This window comes from Panthera pardus, unplaced genomic scaffold (assembly GCF_024362965.1).
Source record: "Panthera pardus isolate Hobbes unplaced genomic scaffold, ASM2436296v1 HiC_scaffold_21, whole genome shotgun sequence".
NCBI classification, from domain to species: Eukaryota; Metazoa; Chordata; class Mammalia; order Carnivora; family Felidae; genus Panthera; species Panthera pardus.
Window position 1 is genome coordinate 69,818,535 of NW_026526777.1, and position 21,103 is coordinate 69,839,637.

General features: G+C 61.2%; 1 protein-coding gene and 2 long non-coding RNA genes across 5 annotated transcripts in view; 1 reads left to right on the forward strand and 2 right to left on the reverse strand.

The window, feature by feature from the left end:
* SUSD4 (sushi domain containing 4) overlaps positions 1-905 on the forward strand; it is a 95,024-nt gene extending 94,119 nt beyond the window's left edge. For all 3 annotated transcript variants that reach the window (XM_053909472.1, XM_053909474.1, XM_053909473.1), the window contains one exon: positions 49-905. In XM_053909472.1, coding sequence (XP_053765447.1) covers positions 49-77 — 29 coding nt within the window. In that variant the 3' untranslated portion in view covers positions 78-905. The remainder of the gene's footprint in view (positions 1-48) is intronic.
* On the reverse strand, positions 621-5,182 carry LOC128778880 (uncharacterized). The gene is made up of 3 exons (XR_008424733.1): positions 4,545-5,182; positions 997-2,874; positions 621-713 (listed from the first exon to the last, which is right to left on the reverse strand). It is a non-coding gene; the product is annotated as an uncharacterized LOC128778880 (long non-coding RNA).
* A 6,940-nt stretch (positions 5,183-12,122) lies between these two features.
* LOC128778906 (uncharacterized) lies at positions 12,123-14,378 on the reverse strand. Its single transcript, XR_008424770.1, has 2 exons — positions 13,772-14,378; positions 12,123-13,381 (listed from the first exon to the last, which is right to left on the reverse strand). It is a non-coding gene; the product is annotated as an uncharacterized LOC128778906 (long non-coding RNA).
* Positions 14,379-21,103: the final 6,725 nt, after the last annotated feature.

A 21,103-nucleotide genomic window follows, 5' to 3' on the forward strand; every position in this document is an offset into this window, starting at 1 on the left:
TGTTCCCAGATCCCTGCAGCTAAGCTGGTAACGGCTCTCCTTTTACAGAGATCCCTCTGATGGAAGAAGATGCCTGACCAGCAGAGGTCCGACCATCTTCCTGCTCCTCGGGGATGTAAACCGTGCGCCCTGGGGTGAGGCCTCAGGGGGACAGAGCTCCGGGGCGCTGGGGGGTTCCAGCTTTGGGGGCCGTGACTCACATCATCCATCGCGGACTCGACTCTGCGGCTGGTAGGCTGGCGGCGGTTTTCACGACAGTGGAGGGTAGCAGGGGGCCCGGGGCGGTCCTGGAGAAGGTGTCCAATGTGTCCCTGCTGCGGAGCAATCCCGTGACTCGTGCTGTGGGCGCTGCCTGCCTCCTCTGTCAGCATGTCCCTCACCGGTTCGCCCCGAGGTCTGCCGTGCTCGACCCAGGCTCCGTCTGGGGGCTGTGCTTCCCGCGGGAGGCCCCTGGGGAAGGCTCCCGGGGGGGTTGGGGCGACCTCCTTGGCCCGACACTGTACTCAGAGCGGGCGCAGCAGTCCCAGCAAGGGAGGAAGGAAAGGACGAGGGCGGACTCCGCTTTCGGAAGCCTGTCCAGAAGCGGAGTTTCTGCCCTCCGGGCCGTCCTTTGGTGAGGTGTGACGAGCGTCTGTCCACGGACTGGCGCGCAGACGGTGCATCGGGTGAGTCTGGTGACTTTGGGGATGGCCGGATGTGCTCAGACGCGGGGCCTGGCAGGGAACGTTACAAGGTAACGTTGCGTTCAGCGGTTTAAGGATTCGCGTGACCATGTGTCTCAAGAGCCGCGAGCCCCCTCATTACCCGTTACAGCGTCGCCCCCAACAGCCATACAGTTTATTTTCCAAAACAGAGATTTTCTGTACACGTGTTCTTCCTCCAAATAAAGTATGAATGAAGTTGGAGTTTTTCTTTCTATTTTGTCTGCAAAGCAGACGGGCCGCCCAGCCCACACGGCTGTCCCCTCCCTCCAGGGGCCTGCGGCCGCCCACCTACCTGTGCACCTGCTGTGTGGGCCTCCCCCGGGCCCGTTGGGTGCTGTTCCTAAGAAACTGATGGATGAAAAAGTCTCCCAAGTCCTGAAATGTCTCTTCAAATACATGTTCATCTGTGGACTTGGTTTCTTTCTTCCTCTGGGCTTTAGACAAATAGAAACAAAACTCTGATCCATAAAATTGCTACGTGTTTGGAGCGGAGAGAGCTGGGAGCTTGGTCAAATCCTGGTTTATCCGGACGCAGACTGAGTAAAAATTAAAAACAAAGTGACAGTTTGAAGTGTGGCTTTAATATCAGGGTGGGGCCGGGCGGGCAGGGGAGGATCAGTGACCTCAGGGTCGGGGCTGAGGGCGGCGGCTGGGAGGGGCCCGAGAGTCCCCCGGGACAGCGAGCACTGGGCGTGTGGGGAGCAGTGTTACTCACTAGACCTTGTTCGGCACAACTTTGTAGCACGAGCCGCAGGGAAGGAGCTGAATTTTCATCAGTGTTTCTGCTTAAATGCCACCTGGCCTGCCAAGAGGCAGGGGGCAGGGGCGGCTGAGGGGCCGCTGAGGATCCAGCGTGGGCCGCCTCCTCCGGGCAGCCATCCCAGGAGCCCGGTCAGGCCAGGTGCTCCCCAGGTGTTCCCCAGGCCGGCACCTGTCCTCCCTCCCAGGCCCCAAGCGGAGAGCATGTTAGAGACCTCTGGCTAAGTGCCTCCTTTCCTGCGGGACAGCTGGGAAGGGCCCCGGAAAGTGTTCTCCCTCCCAAAGTAGAGAGCGGCCCTCTCACCGGTGAGCCACGTGCAAGGGTGCCGCTCCAGCCCTGCACCTGGGAGGCCGGTCCCGCAGGTGCCACGGACACCCAGGTGTTAGCGGCAGCAGTGTTCTCAGCATCTCGGCCTCTTGGAAGGAGGTGCTGCTTCTCCGCGTTAGAGTCTAAACGAGTCCCCTGGACCCCCTCGGTCCCTCTGGTTTCTGGTCACGTCAGCATCTCACCCACAAATGCTCTTCCCCATGATTGTTTCTGTAGTGAGCCTGTGTGGCAGAAAAGGATGCTCGTGATGGCCCCAGCACGTCTCAATCTTGTCCTCTCTCTGTTCGAAGGTCCCGGCAGCCCCTCTGGGTCCTGGTGCTGCCCTGGGCAGTGGTCGGCAGTCAGGCCAGTGCCCTGAGGCACTTCAGAGCCCTTTCCACCTCCCCGCCCCAGTCCCAGTAGCTGCACGAGACCGCAGGCCCAGGAGGAGTCCAAGGCTCTCGGGCCACAGGCTTCTGCTGGGTCCAGATGCACCTCCTATCCCTGTGCCTCCCCTCTCCGTGCCCCAGGGCCTGGTGCCTGGTGTCCCTGCGGGGACAGCGCAGTGACACAGGAGAGCACGGCTTCGCCACAGCCACCACCTGGCCTCAGATCCTGCCTCCGCCACTAACGGGCTGTGTGTTTGGACGAGGGGTTGCGCCTGGAGCGTCCGTCTCCTCATGGAGAAATGAGAGCCGGCCCCCTTGGCCTTCCTCGCTGGCCTGTGGTGGGCAGGATAGCAAACGCAGACACACGCGCAGCGCCCAGTAGGCGTTGACAAACGGTGGCTGTTCTCCCCTGGGGCCGAGCGTGTGCGAGGGGTCGTGTGGATGATTTCCGGGCACCTTCCACCTGCCTTGGGCCCCTGCCGCCCGGGGGGGTGCTTGCTGGAGGCCGCCCCCGGCAGATGGGCGGGAGCGTGAGGTCCATTCCCCTGGCCTCTCCCCTCCCTGAGCTCTCTGTGCAGAGAAACGTGTCCCGTCCTCTGAATGTTCCAGAAGCTTCTGCTCACGGAGGGCAGAACAACCTCAGGAGTCTCCCGGGGACTCCGAAGAACCCAGATCAGCTACACAGCAGCCCTGCTTCCCTAATTTTATAGCCTGTCTTGGATTGAAAGCATAAAAGTTAACGCCCGTACGTTCCTGGGTGATAGAGGGGAGAGACCTCACAATAAAGAGGCCTGGTCTGGCAGACAGAACAGGGCCCTGGAGAGAACGGTCCGTTGTCGGGGAGGGTGGGTCCCGGTCACAGTGGCCTTGAAATCATAAAACTCGACTTAGAGTGAGCGGCGTCAGCACAGCAACGTTTAACAGCTGCGGCCAGCAGGGCACCGTCTCCACACTGGGCGAGGAATCAGCCCCTGGGTACCTTCGACGCACAGTTTTTAGGGCCAGAGGCGTGGCCCAGCCACCTCCGCAGGAGCCGTGGACCCGCCCGGCTGAGAGGCGCATCGGTGCATCCAGAGCTGGTGGGAACCCTGGTCCCTGGTTCTCCAGGCCGTGGGATAAACCTACACACCTGGGATATGGGCCGGAGCCCGAGCGGATGAGTACTCGGGGAGCACCTTCTGTGGGCCAGGCCCCGTGGGAGCTCTCTGGGCCGGGCCGGTGCAGAGGGGCTGATAAACGGGCAGCCTCAGACCAGGATACACAGGACACCCAGCCAGGCCTAGGCGCTCGGGGAGACTGCGGCCGCACGCTGGGGGTGGGTGGCAGTCCCCAGGACGGGGGGAGCAGGTTTGTGGCAGAGGGGTGCTGGGGGCCCGGAGGCCAGGAGTTCGGGGCCTGGCGAGGGGAGGGAGGGCGGGCAGGCAGAGGTGTGACTGGCAGCACAGCTGGGCCAGGCCACGAGCCGGGTGCCCCTCGAGGACGACAGTGGCTCCTCAGGGCCTGGAAACCGGGAAGAGGCTGGATGAGACGGGAGCACCGGGTCTGAGAGGTCCGTGTGGAGTTTGCGGAGCCCGGCCCTGGAGCCCTGCTTCTCTCCCTGTCAGCGCCTCTCCCCTGCCCACACGGGCTCCGCCAGGAGCATCTACACTGAGCAGCTCTGAGCCACTGCCTTGGGAGCAGGTGCGGGGCGGGGGGCACTCTGGGCCAGAACGAGCCTCTCCCGGGGCGGCAGCCGGCCCAGACCAATGACCAGGTAGGTTCTTCACAATCGGGGAGCGTTTCCTGTCCCGTGACGCGTGTGGGGGGAGACGGGAGGAAGCCGCGGTGTCAGGCGCACGGCAGCCCTGCTCCCTGGTTAGGCTCGTGTGCACGGACCTTTCTAGTTTCTCAACAGACTGTATTCTTCAGAACAGCATGAGTTATGGGAGAATCGAGCGGAAAGTACGGAGCCCCACACCCCTCCTCCCGTTATTTCCACCCGGAGTTTGCTTGTGACAATGGATGAGCCCACGTTGACGCGTTGTAGGCCCCCCCCCCCCCATCTGAAACTTTCTTGAGCCGAAGTGGCAACAGTCGAAGAGTGTCCCCTGCTTTCCAAAAGTTCGCGTTTGGCCGCTTGGCTTTCACGAAGGACCTGCTCCCGCCGTTTCGCTAACTGAAGGGGATCCAAAGGGGGTTTTGCTTTTATGAAAAAAGCGGTTGGTGCTAATGCAGAGCTTGAGCTTCCAGAAAGCGGGGGTTCCCGGATTATTACCTGGAGTGCTGGGCTTACTGTTGGAGACGCGCATTCCCCGGGTGTGGACAACGGTACGGTGAGGTGACGGCATCACACAGAGTGCTCACCTGCTCGTCCCTCGTCCCCTCCAACCCGTGGCTGCCACTGACCTTTTACTGTCCCGTGGCTTTGCTTCTGGGACAGTCCCCTGGCTGGAGTCACACGGGATGTGGCCTTTCACTCAGCAGCAAGCACGAAAGTCTGTGCTTCCACGGGACAAGAGAGGGCCCACGTGCACAGCTAGAAACTTGAAAAGACTTCACGCACTTCTTGGCTCTTGGGGCCGGAGAACGCGAGAGGCCAGCGAGGCTGTGACCAGGATCGCCTCCCCGGCCACCCGAACCCAGCCGGGGATGGAACATCCCACGGGCTCTCTCAACATCCCATTTGGGGTCTGACAGACTCCGTGTCCCAAGCGTGGAGGACAGATGGGCGCCTGCGGGCACAGTGGGGTCGTCTCCTGCACGCACACGCCAGCAGCTGCCTTTCCCCACGGCAGGGGGACTCCCGGCACCAAACGGGACCCCGTCCTCTGCTAGCGTCCCCGCAGCTGTAGAGTCTGGAGAACGTCAGGCCCGGTTCTGGAGGTACTGAGTGAGTCCTGTAGACGGGCTGGGCCCGGCCTGGCGTGGACGTCCAGGAATGTGTCGGCCGTGGGCCTCGTCACTGAACTCAGCCAGCTCCGGGCTGTTGGCTTCCTCCCTGAGATCCGGGACGGGAGGCTGCTTGTTTTCCCCCCAGCTCGTCATGGTGAGTCCTCTGTGGTCACTGAGCCCCTCCCGTTCACCCCGAGATCCCCGCCCCTCCCCCAAACCCTCCAAAGGGCAAAGCCACAGAAAAGAATGAAGTGAGTCCGGCCTGACTTGTTCTTTGTTGTCTTAAGAACTTACCGGTTTGTGTCTCCCACCACTAGGAGTGCAGGGCTCACGGGCCATCTGTTCAGTAGCTGAGCCGGGTGCTGGGGGGGGGGGGGGGGGGAGCCCAGCGCTCCGCCCCTACGCGCACAGGCCACACCCCCTTCTCCACTTTGGCCGTGCGCTCAGTCCCGCGGTCCTCGAGGACCCTAGCTGCACGTAGCAATGTCAGCTTCGGGTTTTCCGGGGCCAGTCGCTCACAGGAGGCAACAGGAACACGGGCGTTCGGCCTCACGTCCCTCATGGGTCAGGGGACGCTGTGAATGGCACCTGCCTCCCAGTGTCTTGTCAGGACCGAATCCAGTGACGGCACAGCGCCTGGCCCGGAGTAGACGCTCCAACGTGGTGGCTGCACTTGGTCAAGCATCCTTCCTCCTCCGTGCTCCCAACGAGCTGAGAAATGCACCCTTTCTCCTGGTTTCCTGTCCCCCTGGTTTCCTGCTCCCCTCTGGTATCCTGTCCCTCCTGGTCTCCTGTCCCCCTCGGTATCCTGCTCCCCCGGTCTCCTGTTCCCCCCCCCCCGGTCTCCTATCCCCCCCCAGTCTCCTGTCCCCCCTAGCCTCCTGTCCCCCCACCCCCGGTCTCCTGTCCCTCCTGGTCTCCTGTTCCCCTCAGTATCCTGCTCCCCCCTGGTCTCCTGTCCCTCCCCAGTCTCCTGTTCCCCCTGTCTCCTGTTCCCCCTGTCTCCTGTCTCCCCTGGTCTCCTGTCCTCCCCATCTCCTGTCCCCCCGGTCTCCTGTCCCCCCGGTCTCCTGTTCCCCTCGGTCTCTTGTCCTCCCTGTCTCCTGTCCCCCCAGTCTCCTGTCCCCCCCCAGTCTCCTGTCCCCCCTGTCTCCTGTCCCCCCCGTCTCCTGTCCCCCCCGTCTCCTGTCCCCCCTGGTCTCCTGTCCACCCCCGGTCTCCTGTTCTCCCTTGGTCTCCTGTCCCCCCTGAACCAAATACCCGGGACAGCAGTGTGGCCCTGACACCCGCCCTCCAGCTTTTACAGAAACTAGAGATCCTCTGAGGTCGGTGAAGCCACAGCACCTGCCCTGCGGGGTCCAGCATCCTGGCCTTTCGGGTTCCCCTCGGTCCCGGCCCCTGCCTGTTCTGCACCTGCACCTACCACGGTGAAGGCCGCCAGCCCCTCTCGACCCTGAACTTACTAACAGGAAGACAGGATTTTGCAAACAGTCTCACTGCTTGAGAGCTCGGACCAGAGGCGTCACTGCGGGGAGCCCTCAAGGAGCCCTCGGGGGTCACACGGGGCACCTAGTAGGTGGCCTCAGCCGGGAGTCTTGCACCCCAGGGGATGTTTGGCAGCGTTCGGAGACCTCCTGGGGTGTCACCGCTGTGGGGCGGGGGCACCACTCGCATCCGGGGCGGGGGGAGGCCAGGGATGCCGCCAACACCTACATGCACGGGACGGGGCCCTCGCACGGAGTCGCCCCAAATGCCAGCAGTGCCCAGGCGAGAAACCCTGGTTTGGAGACGTTCCGTGACGCCACGGGGCCCACCAAGCTGACCCAGGCGAGCTCCGACTCGCCACTCCTGCTCTGGGCATCGGGGCCGTCCGCGCCCAGACGCCTGCCGTCATCTGAGGAGTGGGGAGCCTCCCTGGGAATATTTAAATGCATAACGTAAACTAAGCCGGTGAATTGTGTGGGAGCACAATCATCGAAACATTTTTAGAACTAACGTATAACAGCTTCGTGTTTCTCTGGGTCAGCAGTTAAATAACGAGGCGTAAGGGCAGGTGTCTTCGCGACCATAACGCAAAGCAGCGGAGGGCTGTGTGAACAATATTCTGAGATTTCTGTAAACGCTGTAACGTGATGTGAGAATCTCTGTATTTCTTTGGTGACACGGCCACAGGCTCGGCTATAACGTGGCTCGAGGCCCAGGCGGTGAGCGGGGAAGCACCAGATTCGGCGAGAGGTTAGAAAGAATGGGGCGGAGCCCGTGATGCTGCCCTCCGACTGGGATTAAAGCCCGAGACAGGTGTGAGCTCGAGATCTGGAGAGGCTCCCAGGGGGTCTTGTGAGCCCCAGAGAAGCCCTGTGGTCAAGTGAAGAAAGCACAAGGTTTGAAACAAGAAAACCTGAATTTATAATCCCGGCGCCGGGTGGGGGGTGGGGGTGCACTCAGAGAGTTGGGGGGCTGGCGCTGCCGGGCCGAGGCCACAGATGCAGCGCTGGGGGCGTCCCCGCGTGTGGGGCGCCGAGGCCGGGTCTGTGAGGGCTCGGCGGTTACCCTGCCCTGTGCTGGCGGCTCTGCCCCGCGAGGAGCTTCCCGGCCCCGTGCTGGCCCTTCACAGCCCCGCCATCTGGGTGGGAATGAGGACACCCAGGTTCTGTCCCTCCTCGGCCACTTACCCCCAGGAGGCCTGCACCCAGCTGCTCCCCTCTGGGTCCTCGGGTGGGTCCAGATCAGAAGGACCTCCTCTTGCCCAGCGTCCCTTTGTCCTACTTCCAACCCTGTTGGGAGCTCCTTCTAAGATGCAAACAAAACAACCCCCCCCCCCCCAAGGAGTCCCATCTCCCGGGACAAAGGCCATCCTCTGGGGACTCGTGGGTCCCCGTCTATGTCCTTGCCGGCCCCTCAATGGCACGGGCCCCTGGGCTCCTGCCTCAGTAAGGAATGCCCTCAGCACAGCACCCCATTGTCCTCTGGTTGGGAGGCATCGGGAGCCTTGCACCCCAGAACCCTTCCTGGACCAGCCCCTCCTGCCCCTTGGCTGACCCCGTCCTCTTAGCCCCCCTCACGGACGTCCCCATCTTCAGGCCAGTGCCCATCCTGCTGCACGAGGGGGACCCGGGGCCCAGCCTCCCTGCTGTGGGCTCTCGTGCCCCCAGGGCTCCCCCCGATGCCCCAGATCCAAGCCAAATTCCCCGGTGGGGAGCACCTGCCTGTTGGGGACACAGACTATTTTAAATGGTGTGTGGACAGCCGTCTCCAGATGTTTAGGGCTTCGTGCAGCCTTCCACGTGTATAGTAAAAACGCGTTCTCCGCAATTCCTGTAAAAGAGCCATTTGCTGCCCGCAGGGGGAGGAGGGGCCAGCACAGTGAGCTGACGTCCTGACCCCGCCAGCCCTTAGTCCGAGCCCAAAGCCCCGGAAGACGTGGGGTCACGGGGACGCTGCCCCAGGCAGGCCTGCTCGTCAGGTGCGGGCCGGTCGGAACCCCACCCCCCACCCCGGAATCCGCATTACAGGGGCTGAGCCTCTGTCTGGCTCTGGGCCCCGGGGAGGCCCAGGAACACAGTCCAACAGGCTTCGCCCCCTGGGCCGGCTGGGTGGGGGAGGGGGGTGGGGGGAGCCAGCGCTGGAAGCCAGTGGGGCGGGACGGGTGCCCAGCAGAGACACCCCCAGGCGTCCGGGTCAGACAAGTGTCGGCGTCCTCCAAGGAGCAGAAGCTCCTGGCCGGTGGCAGGAACGCACCCCCCCCCCCCCCCCCCCCCCCCGTTCCCAGCCTCACACCCTCCAGGGCTCGGGCACCTGTGGATCGGAACACAGCCCATCTCCTCCACACGCCAACGGGGCCCTCCCCGCCAGACCCAGCTCTGGCCCCTCCCCTCGCCCCGCAGCTCCCAGACCCTCGTGTCTTGGGCCCTCGAACCCCCTCCTGGACCCAAGGGCATCGCGCGTGCCCCTCCCCCTCCACCGGGCTGACTCCCATCTTTAAACGTCTTTAAATGTCACCAGAGGTCTTCCTGTCCTCTGTGGCCGAGCCCCCTCCCCTGCAGAGACCTCTCCCAGCTTCGCGTCCTCCCGGCCCCACGCTCCGGACCCTGGACTGGCAGTTCTGCGTCCGTCCCAGCTGTGCCCTGGCGCCAGCCCTGGGTCTCCCACCTGGCGACGGTGGACGCTGTCTGAGCACGTGCCGCTGGGAACCGCTCTTGTGGCCCGCGTCCGTCTGCACCGCCGCAGTGTTTGGGGACCGACTCTGGTTTCTGTCAGCAAGTCAGACACGCCCAAGGTCAGCCTGTCCCCCCCAGAAGGGGCCGTGTCCCCGCCCCGGAGTGGGAAGCCTGCACGCTGTGATCCGAGGACCCCAGCGCCCGCGTGACTCGGACCCAAACAGCTGAGCGTCTCCGGTCGTCCCCTGACAGACAGCGGGTGTTGGGCCGGGGGCACCCGGCAGGCCCCCTCCTCACCGGCTTTCTCAGGAGCTCGGAGGGTGGCGTTCCCGCTCCCAGGGCCTTGTAGACCCCAGGCAGAGACGGAAGACGTGCTCTCTCCCGGGAAGTCCCCTGACGCCCGTGGCGTCCTTCGCGTTCGTCCGTGTGGCAGCGAGTGGCAGAAATTCCTCTGTGAGCCACGTAATCCCCTGTCGCCTGTTTGCACCACACTGTGTTTATCCATCATCCGTCAACGCACGCGGCTGCTGTGACGGGTGCTGCTGTGGGGGCGGGGTGGGGGGGGACGGGCCTCACCCCCGAGGCGGGACTGGGCAGGGTGCGGGCAGCGCCCCCGAGGCGGGACTGGGCAGGGTGCGGGCAGCGCCCCCGAGGCGGGACTGGGCAGGGTGCGGGCAGCGCCCCCGAGGGGACGCCCGAAGGGACGCTGTGTCGTCCGACTGCGGTTTCAATTCCACGAGGAACGGGCACACTGGTTTCCACGGCAGGGCAGGAATCACACCGCCTGAGCCTGACGGCCCCGTGGGACTGCAGGGCCACGAATGCCCTGAAGCCTCATGGGTCGTGCCGGCCCATCATCTGCCCCCTGTTGTGTCTGGTGCTTTCTGGCCGCACAGCGACTGACCTGGGCTCACAGATGCCAGCTCGCGAGCGCCAGCCCGGCACTGGCTCTCCGTGTGCCCTCCCCGCCAGCCTGTGCGCAGCACGTGCCTCCTCGGCCCGAAACAAGGCTTGTTTGCCGGTGGTCGGTGCGGGCAGGTGACGCCAGGACGCGGGAACGGCGGCTTGGGAAGAACGAAGCAGAAGAGAGACTGAGCAGAGGTGACACGTGGGTTTGTTCTGGAGATGTCACCGCTGGAGCGCCGGGAGCTCAGTCCCACTGCCTGGGAGTCCCCACCCCCACCCCCCGTGTTGGCCTCCGTCGCCGCGGGTCCAGCGTGGCCCCAGGGCTGATGCCCTTGCTCGTGGAGGTTGTGTGAGCACCTGGCGGTTCCTACCAGAGACGGGGGACGCGACGAGGCAGGTGCCGACGGTACCGGCCTCAGCAGCGGCCGGAGGAGCAGGCGGGTCCCAGGAGTGGAGGCTGACGCAGGGTCAGCTGTGTGCCCAAGGTCACCCCGCTGGCCTACAGCAAGCAGGGCTCAGAGCCCCAGTGCAGACCCCCCACCCGCGATGCGCACCCGCCCAGAGCACACAGAGCACGCGCCACGGAAGCCCCCGGCCGGGGAAGCCAAGACCTCTGGGCTCTGGCATCAGACCGACACGCTGAGTTCAGGTCGTGGCCCTGCCCTCGCCGCAGTGCGACCTTCAGCGGGCCACGTACACACTGTCGTCCCCAGGAGCCAAATTTGGGAAGCGGTCCGGCCGCCTGTCAAGAGGAGGGCGGGACGTCCACATAGCGGGGGCTCCTCAGCCCTGAAAAGGAAGGAACTACTCCTCCTACAACATCATTCATTCCACGTGCACGAATCTTGAAAACGTGCTCGGGGGAAGGAACCTTAAATGCACGACTCCACTTAGAAGTTCCAGGACGGGCGAAACTAACCTTCGGTGGAGAAGCCGGACAGGGGTTCCTCCGGGGGTGGGGGTGGGGGTGGCAAGTTCGACCGAGGACGGGCAGCAGGAACGTTCCGGGCTGGTGGCAATGTCCTCCCGCTTCACGGGGGTTTGGCTTACACCGCTGTTCTCCTTTTGCAAAACTCGATTTCATTGTAAGTACATTTACCTCAAAAGAAAAATCTGCAAACCCCCCTCACCTCTAGTGTTGAATCGCGGGGATGTGCTGATGCTCACAGGGTTCAAACCCCGTCCTGGTGGGGCCCCTGGAGAGCAGCCCTCTCCTCGCCTCCCCCCCACCCCACCTCAGCTCTGTCGCCACTTTGTCGGAGTCTGTTCATCAGACCTTGTCCCCGAGTGTCCTCTCCCAGGTGTCCGCGGAGTTGAGGGAACCATCGGGACCAGAGTCCCACTGCCTTGTCAGGAAGGAGGATGAGGGCCACCCCCAGCCGGGCCCCCCACCCCCGAGCTGGGCACAGAGGCGGTTGTGGTCCCCCCCCTGCCCCGGGAGATGACGCGGACAGAATTTCGGGGCTTGGCCGGAGCGCTCAGCGGCAGGAGCCGAGGCCCCAACTATGATCAGCCCTGAGCTCCGTGGCTCTGAATGCTGACGGTGTCTTCACTGTCCCCTCTGGACGTTCTGAGGGTCGGCCGGGCTCAGCTGGACGGCTTTCACAGTCACATGGTGGCGTCCCCCCTCTCCCGGCCGCCAGCTGCGACCTCAGGGGGCTGCACGAGCAGAACCCACCCGCTACGTGAGTAGTAGTGAGTAGGCCGTGAGCCGCCGTGGGACCCGCAGGAGCCCGTGCAGCACATCGTTCTTGTCAAACGTGGCCGGAGACCCCGTGTGGTTTTGTTGTGTCGGGAATGGGAACCGCGTGTGTGCCCGCCTACCTGGCTAAATTCTACGATTTTACTAAAATCTAATACACCGTGTAGGCACGCTCACAGTCGTCTGTGCATAAAGAGATTTTTCTCTTCTCTTCCACAGTTACTGCCCCGGGCTCGCTTTCCTGTCTCCCAGGATCCGTTAATGCCTCCGGCCCCGCGTCGATCCGTGGCAGGCCCTGGGTCCTGTTCCCGAATTAATAGAAATGACTCCAGCATTTTTCCATTTAGTAAAATGTTTGATCTGGGGTTTCAGCAATGAGTCTTTATCATGTTTAAGTAGTTTCTATCCACGCTCAACAACTTCTTAGGGGAGAAAATAATCCGAACCTGTCAAGTTCATGATAGAAGCACCAAATATCTATGAAACTGGGTCCGTAAGTTGTGAGCGTAAATCATATTTCCGTTTTCTCTGCACCAGTATGAAACTCATACATTTTTTGTGGTTAGGCAATTTAAAACAACAGAAAACCGTGTTTTGGAAATCCCACTCCCGCTGCCTCCCAGGGGACCTCCGCGCCTGCGGTCGCCAGCCCACGGGGCCCAGCAGCCGAAAGAGAACATGGTGAATTCACCTTACCGAAGCCAGCGTAGGCTCTCCAGGCAGGAGAGCCAGGGGCCCAAAGGTGCCATGGCACTGGGGCAGGGGCTGTTTTCCTTCCCTGCTTGCCTGGGTCTCAGGACAGAGTGAGGGTGGTCTCTGACTGTGGTCGGGGACCCAGTGTGGTCCTTGGACAGAGCGGGGATGGTCTCTGACTGTGGTCGGGGGCCTGCACCACGCCGGAGCTGGGACTGCCCCAACCCCCTCCCTGCCCATTGCTCTGACAATCTTGTTTCATTCATTCCGAGATCTTCTGGGTTCTTGGCATGACAAGTGATTCTTGATCGAAACCTGAACGTTTTTTAATTGTTAGACCCTGAATCTTAAAACCCTGTGTTTTAGCTGGAGGGGCAGAGGGAAGGTGGTCCTGCCAGGGGACGTAGGAGTCAAGGCCTCCCCCCGACCCCGAGGGAAGGGCTCCTCGTTACGGGGGGGGGGGGGTGAGAACGGACACCCAGAGTTCTGCGTGCTCTCTCTTTACACTTCGGCGGGACCGGCTGCAGTGATGAAAGTCTCGGTCTGACACCATTTCAGCAGGGCTGGTGGGGCCTCTGCCCTCCTATGCTCCCCACGACCCCTTTGCTGGGTCGAGGTGGACCCACGGCCTTTTCTGAGTGTTCGGAGGAGAAGGATTCTTGTCCAAGGGCTCTGTCCTGCTGGGCTGCGTCTTCCCCCATCCTTTGCCCAGAGAGAGGCTCTCCTGGGGGTTTGCTGTGTGCACCTGTTGCTTTTCTGTCAATCCAGGCCTGGGATACTGGACAGATGCGAATCAGAGTCCCGGGAGCCTCCCCGCCACGTGCCCAGGCCCCAGAACCTTCCAGAACCTTCTCTTGCGTGTTCATATAAACTGTCCAGAGTTTCTTGTTGTCCTTGGAAGGAGAAGAAGCAAAGGGTATATCTGTTCCGTCTCCCCAGAAACAGAAGCACACACGCACACGCTCATGCGCACACACACTCACGCACACACATGTGTTCACATGCACACATGCACATACATGCTGACGCACATGCTGGTGCACACACGCACACACACGCTCACGCATGCACACGCTCACACGCTCTTGGTGTACACACATTCACACACATGCATACACACGCTCACGCGGTCACATGCACACATAGCTCACGCACACACACTCGTGCACATGCACACACACGTTCACGCTCGCGCACACACAGCACTCATTCAGTACTTCAGCAGAACCTTTAGGCACCTATTTAAACCCCACCAAACTCTGCCACACATCTCGCGTTCTCACCCCCCAGACGCATATATGCGGGGCCAGGCCGGGCTACCAGCTGCAGGGACCCACAGACATGCTGGTGCTTGGATACCTGGCATCTGACCACGTCTTGCCTGCTGGGTCTCTGAAAGGGAAACCACGTAGCTAACGGTCTCTATTTGTCTAACATTCCCGGGAAACACATTCACGCAGGGCATTAACCTGCAGGAAAGAATCGCTACGCTGCCCTCGCGGAAGGGTAATCTACATCGGCATGCACCGTGCAGAAACAGGACCGACTCTAAGTCGCATTTTGCGCTTTCTCCTCGCAAAGCTGTACATCGGGGGATGTTAAAGTTCTCCGTGTGGGGGGAGCTCTCACTTCACGTTACACGAAAGCACTCTGGCTGGATCTGGGCAGCTCAGGCAGGTGTCGAGGGGTGGGAAGCACGTTCTCTGGAAAAGCTGTGCTCCTTTAACGACGGGCTCCCGGTGTGAGGGAGAGCTGGGCTGGTCACCGTGTCTGTCCCTGTACGGGAATCCCAGGGCTTCGGAGGAAACGTGCATCTGCAGAGGGGCCGTGGGGAACACGCACGTTAGTAAAACCTTTCCCCCCGGCCAGCGGGGGAGAACGTAAGGTAAATATTTGCACAAGCGAGAGAAGGCGCTGGGTCAGATGACACAGACCAAGCGTGGCTTCAGAACCATCCAGAGCAAGAAGCTGCACTCAGCGGGAGTCCAAGTGATAGAAGGGACCCGGCGCTGGGTGTGTCTTACCCACGTGGCTGCCGTGGCCAGGGGGCAAGACGATTCGTTTGGGAGCTCAACTCACATGATGCCACTTGGCACAGTCACTTCTCTCTTGGAGAAGCCTGCCCGGGCTGCAGACTCCTTCTACTCCATCCCGATGCGGCCCCTCTTCTTGAGGAAGAGGGGTGTGCACGTGGGGGGAGCCTGCGTGCTGGGGACGGACGCCCTCGAGCCGAATGTGTGCGCAGACTTGTTCCCACTCAGGGACCTTCGTACCTACGTGTCTCTCTTTGCCTCACGGTGAGTCTTGTGCTGCAGCGTCTCAGGCGTCCGGCGTCCTCTGGGACCCGGCTGCATGAGCTGGGGCGGCCTGAGAGTCACCTACAGCCTGGTCTAGTCCGCTTGGTGTCCCCCAGTTCTGGAGGCTGGACGCCCCAGATCGCCCCGTCTCAGGCAGAGCCACTTCCTGGCTTTCAGACGGCCGCCCCTCCCCGTGCCCCCCCGGCGGGCAGGGAGCTCTCTGCGTCTCTTCCTCTTCTTACAAAGCCACAAATCCCTCACGAGGACCTACCTCCACGACCCCATCTACTCCTGGACACCTCCCCAGGCCCGTGTCCGTGCACCATCGCGCTGGAGGTGAGGGCTTCAGCATGTGGAGGACGGAGCTATTCACCAAGCGTCTCCCATCCGTCCAGCTCAGCCCTGGTCTCTGTGGCCCCGAGATGCACTGCCGGCCCACCGAGCTGCCAGAGCCCCCCATACGCTTCTCTGCATTAAGACAAAGTCCTTGTGGAAAACCCACCTGCCTGAGCGAGAGCCCCCCACCTTCCCGCCTTCCTGCCGGTGAGGCCGTCCCTACGCTGGCCATTTTGAGAACAATGCCCCTGTCTGGGGACTGGGGCCTTGGTCCTGCTGCCGCCTCGGCTTCGCTGATGCCCCACTCTGTCCACGCTTCTCCCCTGGTCTTGGGGCTTCCTTGAGAGCATCCGGGATGCCCTTGGATGGGAACACTGGTCTCTTCCACTTTCCAATTTCTTGTTTCTCAAATCCTGAACACACGGCGTTCAGCGGCTTGAGGTTTAGCTCCGGGGATGTGGGCTGTGTGACCTCGGACGGGCTCCTTTCTGTCCCCGCCTCATGATTTTCACTCCCCTCCTCGTTAGGAGGTGTAAGGTCAGCACCTGCAAAGGCAGGTGAACGTGCAAAGCTTAGCCGGTGCCCGGGCGCTGACAATTACCATGATTACAATTTTGGAAAACAAGGTTTGGATGCCAGGCATTGACCCCTACAGCCTTGTGTGACACAAAGGGCCCGGAACGTCACCACAGGGACATCTGTGGCTAAGGTCCTGGGAACCGGAGGACCCACCGTGGGGGCAGGAGGGGTAGGAGGGGCAGGGGGAGCCGGGCCAGTGAGCAGTCAATCTGGGTTTTGACCCTCGTCCCATCCCGTGGCCATGGGCAAGTTTCTGCCCACTTTGCACCTGTGTTTCCTCAGCCGTAAGACGGGGATGATGATTTCCAGCTAAGGACAATTTGATAAGGTTTAGAGGCCACGCATCTAAGATGTGCAGCACCTGCCGGGCCTGGGGGGGTGGGGCGCTCCGTGCTTTATCTCTACCTCGACCCTCACCTGCTCCGTCAGTGATAATCCTCTGTGGGAAGGGGTGAGGGGAGAGGGGCAAAAGCAGGGACGAGGTCTCGTTCCCCCAATAGCCCACGGCAGCTCCGGGGACCTTCGTGATCTTGACCTCACCCTGGAAGGCCTCGAGGAGGTGAGAGGGGTCAGCCCATGTGAAGAGGGGCAGGGGCGGGAGGTAACGGGATTGCCTGAGGCCACGTCCTGAGAGGCCCCTCCTTGCTCTTGTGTCCCTCCCAGCTCGGTCACCTCACAGCGATGCACGGGGGTCAGAGGACACAGGGGTCAGAGGACACGGGGGTCAGAGGACACAGGGTCAGAGGACACGGCCTTGAGCCAGGGAATACATTTACTGCTTAATGACCCATAATTTTTAGTAAAGGAAGAAGGGAACACAGCAGAATCGAATAGAAAGTTTGCACATAGTAAGAGGAGGAGCCGTGTCATCTGCGTGCTTACGAGCGTGGGTGCGAGTGGTGTGTTTAGACGGGTCACCGTCACGGAGGTTTGAAAAACACTTCATGGGGCGCCTGGGCGGCTCAGTCGGTTAAGCGTCCGACTTCAGCCAGGTCACGATCTCGCGGTCCGTGAGTTCGAGCCCCGCGTCGGGCTCTGGGCTGACGGCTCGGAGCCTGGAGCCTGCTTCCGATTCTGTGTCTCCCTCTCTCTCTGCCCCTCCCCCGTTCATGCTCTGTCTCTCTCTGTCTCAAAAATAAATAAACGTTAAAAAAAATTTTTAAAAAAAAAAAAGAAAAGAAAACCACTTCATTGCATCCCGCAGTCTATACTGACAGCTGACCGCTCTGTAAGAGCAGACACACTTTCCCAACCACCCCACTTATTCTCTGTTGGGAACCGGCCCGTTCTGGAGCGACAGTAAATCCTTCCAGATCTGCGGCCACCTCCCTCCAGCTCTGAAACCTCTTCGGCCTCCGGCCTCACGGGCCGAGTCCAAGTTCCCGCTGGCTCTACCCACCAGTGCTGTCCTCCGGCCCCTCCCCTGCGCGTGCCTCTCCCCTCCAGGCCGGGCTTCCTTCCCTCCCTGCCGTCTCAGCACAGCGTTTCCTGTGCAGGAGCCCCTGGCCTGGTCACGTGCCCCCGGGCATTTACCGAATGGCTGCATTTAAAAACCACAGTCCTGAGCTCAGTGCTGTGACCACCCTTGGGCAGCTGGTTCCTTCTTCCGTCACTGAACACCCTTTGCACCACAACGTGTGCCCCTTTCGCAACCAGTTTGCCAAACCGCCAAGTCGGGGCGTGGAGGGGACACTCCCCAGGAGCCCGCCCCCACCGCGCCTGGGGGCCCCCAGGGTCGCCCTCGCCTCGGACGGTCTGGCTGCGGATCTCGGGGTCCCCGAGACCGTCCTCGGGCTCAGTGGTCTGCTGGCATAGCCCACAGAAGCGAGGAACGCCCGCACTCAGAACTCCATCTGTGTGATGCCAGATTAGAGCCAGCGGAAGTTTCCACCCACGGCGCCGGAGGGCCTCGGGCCGTTCGGACGTGAGGTCTCGGCGTCCTCGGGGATGTGTTACCCTCTGGCATCAGTGTGTAGCAAATGCACACAGCACTGCCGATGAGGGAGCGGAACGCAGCCGAGGGCCCAGCGCAGGCTAGCACCCCACCCCCTGCCCCCAGGCAGGGTGTGTGTGCGTTCCTCGGGCCCTCCGGCTGCCCGAGGACTGGGGACACGACAGAAGACGCGTGGTTAATGATAGACTCTCCCTCCGTTTACGCATCTCAGTAAATTACAAGGCAAAGGCGGTCTCATCAACGGCTTCATCCCTACAAACCTGTAGACTCAGTTTCCCGGAGCCCCCACATCACCCTCCCCGGAGGCTCACGCAAGCTTCCGTGTCAGGACGTCTTCCCGGGCCTTGACCGCATAGCATACAGTCCGCGTGGCTGACCTTTGGCCTGCGCCCCCTCCCCGAGGCTGGAGCGGATGCTGGGGGCCCCAGACATCCACCGGAGATCGCACTGTGGCTCCGGGGCGGCCAAGCCCCCGGGCAGACGAAAGCAGTCCTACGCGGCAGGACGGCTCTTCTCTTCGCCACCCGCCCACCAAGGGACACTTGGGGTGCCGCCGGTCTCGGGCTTGGGGAACCGCGGCCCACGGCCCAGGTGCGTCCGGAAGCGCGGGGCCAAGCAAAAGAGGCGCGTACTCGGGATTCCGCGCACAGGAAGCTACAGAAAAGGCGCGTCTCACCTACGGTGGTGGAGGGGAGGCCCGGCGCGCCTTACTGTGGGGGGATGACGCCTCGATAAGGCCGAGCTTGAAACACCCCACCCCAAATGCACACCGGCGCAACTGCTCTGGAGAACGGGCTGGAGGTTCCTGAGGACGACGGTCAGAAAAGAAGTACCCACGGCCCAGCAACCGCACTGCTAGGGTTCATCCAGAGGTGCGAACGTGCTGATTCGGAGGGGCCCGCGCACCCCAATGTTTAGGCGGCACTGTGGGCGATAGCCAAAGCACCAAAAGAGCCCAAGTGCCCGTCGACTGACGAACAGAAAAAGAGACGTGGTTTGCGTGCCCTGGAATATTCGACGTCCTGCCGTTTGCCACAACGTGGACGGGACTGGAGGGCATTATGTTCAGTGAAGTCAGTCAGAGAAAGACAGATATCGTGTGATTTCACTCATAGGTGGAATTTGAGAAACTTAGATGAACACAGGGGAAGGGAAGGAAAAATAAGCTGCAAACCGTGAGAGGGAGAGGGAGGCAAACCACAGGAGATTCTTAAATACAGAGAACAAACTGGGGGTTGATGGGGATGTGGCGGGGGGGGGGGGGTTGGGAAAGTGGGGGATGGGCATGAGGAGGGCGCTTGCTGGGACGAGCACTGGGTGCTGTAGGTAAGAGACGAGTCACTGGGTTCCACTCCTGAAGCCGAGACTACCTGTAGGTTAGCCAACCCGACAAGAAATTATTCAAATAACTAACTACAGTAGATGAAACACCCCACGCACCAAGCCCTCGCTCCGGGCCCGCCATTTTGCTAAGTAAGCTCTTTCCGGCGTGAACGCTCTTATGCTCAGATGTCACTGCTAGATGTCACTGTTACCGGTGGCTCCGAGAGAGCCCTGGGTCCCGCTGGGAACGGACACCATCTGAGTTCGAAGCGAGGCCCCTTTCGCGCTCACAGCACCCGTGCTCTGCTCCGCTGGCCTCTGGTTCGGTGTCTCCGGCCCCACAGCGTCTCTCGGCCCCGAGGACAGAAGCGGCGGGCACAGCGGGGTGAGCCTCTCCGGGCGTCCCACATCCAGTGTCTTCATGTGCAGGGTGCGGTGTTCTGTGTTGTTAGTTTTGTAAAATTGGGATCTTAATATACACGCTGTAACACGAGTTTTTTTTCCATTTAATAATGTTTTATAAGTTAACATCTCAACTCCTTGAGTCATTGGTTTGTTGAAATTTCAGAGCAGGGAGGGAGATGAGGTTTAAGGTTTTCTTTTTTTGTCATTTTTCTTTTTTATTTTAGAGAGGTACAAGGAGAGAGAGTGCAAGCAGGGGAGAGGGACAGAGAGAGAGAGAATCTCAAGCTGAGCCTGGAGCCCGAGGTGGGGCTCGATCCCATGACCTCGAGATCGTGGCTTGAGCTGAAATTGAGAGTTGGACGCTCACACGCCTGAGCCTCCCAGGCGCCTCGGGGTTTAAGGTTTTCCAAGCCATCGGTGCCTTGGCGCTTGCTGTGGACGCGGGAGTCGGGGCCGTACCCACACGAGGTCCCTTCACGGGGACGGCCGTACCTTCCTCATACTGATGCTGACGGAAGTCAACCACCCACAGAAAACGCCCTCTGTCGAGCACATTCATTTCCGCTTCTGAGTAGTTCTGTTTTCTCAAGGACAACTCTAAAGGGTAGAAATACTGATTGTTTGACCCTAATTATACATATTTAGTACGCTAATTTATTTTCCTCCACGTACAGACGTAGATCTGTATCTCGGGAACTCGAATATTCTCCGCGAGCATCCTTGAAGTCCACATGCACCCCAGGCTGTCCACGTGCCGTAATGAACCTAACCAACATCCCTTTGTTCTGTGGCTCACCTCCTCCCATTCTTCGAGAGTTGTAAGGCTGCCGGGGACCCATCCACACGGAAATGCTGTGGTCGATTTGAAGCACTAACCCAAACTAGTGTGAAATTTGTCAGAAAAGACTAAGAATTTACACGCTCACCGGAGGGTCTGAGGGTCTTGGGTCAGTCGGCATCTGGGCCCTTTAAGAACGGAAACGTCCCGTGCTGTCACACAGACTCGGGCGCAAAGCGGCGTGGCCCCATTCCTGCGCCGCGTGCTGGTCCAGGTCGGGGGTTTGTGCCCTGCACCCCCTCAAGTGACTAACCACTGGGCTCCCAGGCCATCGGCCAACCTGGAGGTCTCATTGCACTGGAACTGCTGGGTTTTGGGGCTTTTTGGTTTTCATTTTTGCCAGTTGGTGGGTAGGCCGTAGGACTACGCGGCTTGCCCGGTGTGAGCAAGTCGGGAAATAGGACAGGACGTTCAGCAGATGGACGGCCAACGTTGCCGTCACCAGCAGTGCAGTCGCGATGGTGCGGGAGCCAGAAAGAGCGTGCTTGGCCTCGGAACGGCCCGCTCTCCAGCGTAACCACACCTGCCTGGGGGGCTGGATCGTGTGGTCCGGGTGGACCCCTTGCACTCAGGGGCCTGTGTACGTGAGTTCCACCCAGGGGAGAAACCAGAGCCAAAGGGCCAACCAGGTCGCTCAGGCCGCCTCCACAGAGAGGAAGCCGGGCAGCACGAGGGGCTGCGGACGTTAAATACTAAATATCGGGGGGACTCTTCCTTCTTGAAGAAAACGTCAGGGTGGGGAAGAGACTTTTCTTCCAGCCAGGACGCAATGGCTTTAGCGGGACCCCCGATCGCTGCCGGGGCTGGGTTCGTTTGCATCAGCGTACTGGCCGTCGAAGCTTCCCGTCCTGGGAATCTGCCCGTTTCTCTAAGGTGCCATCTG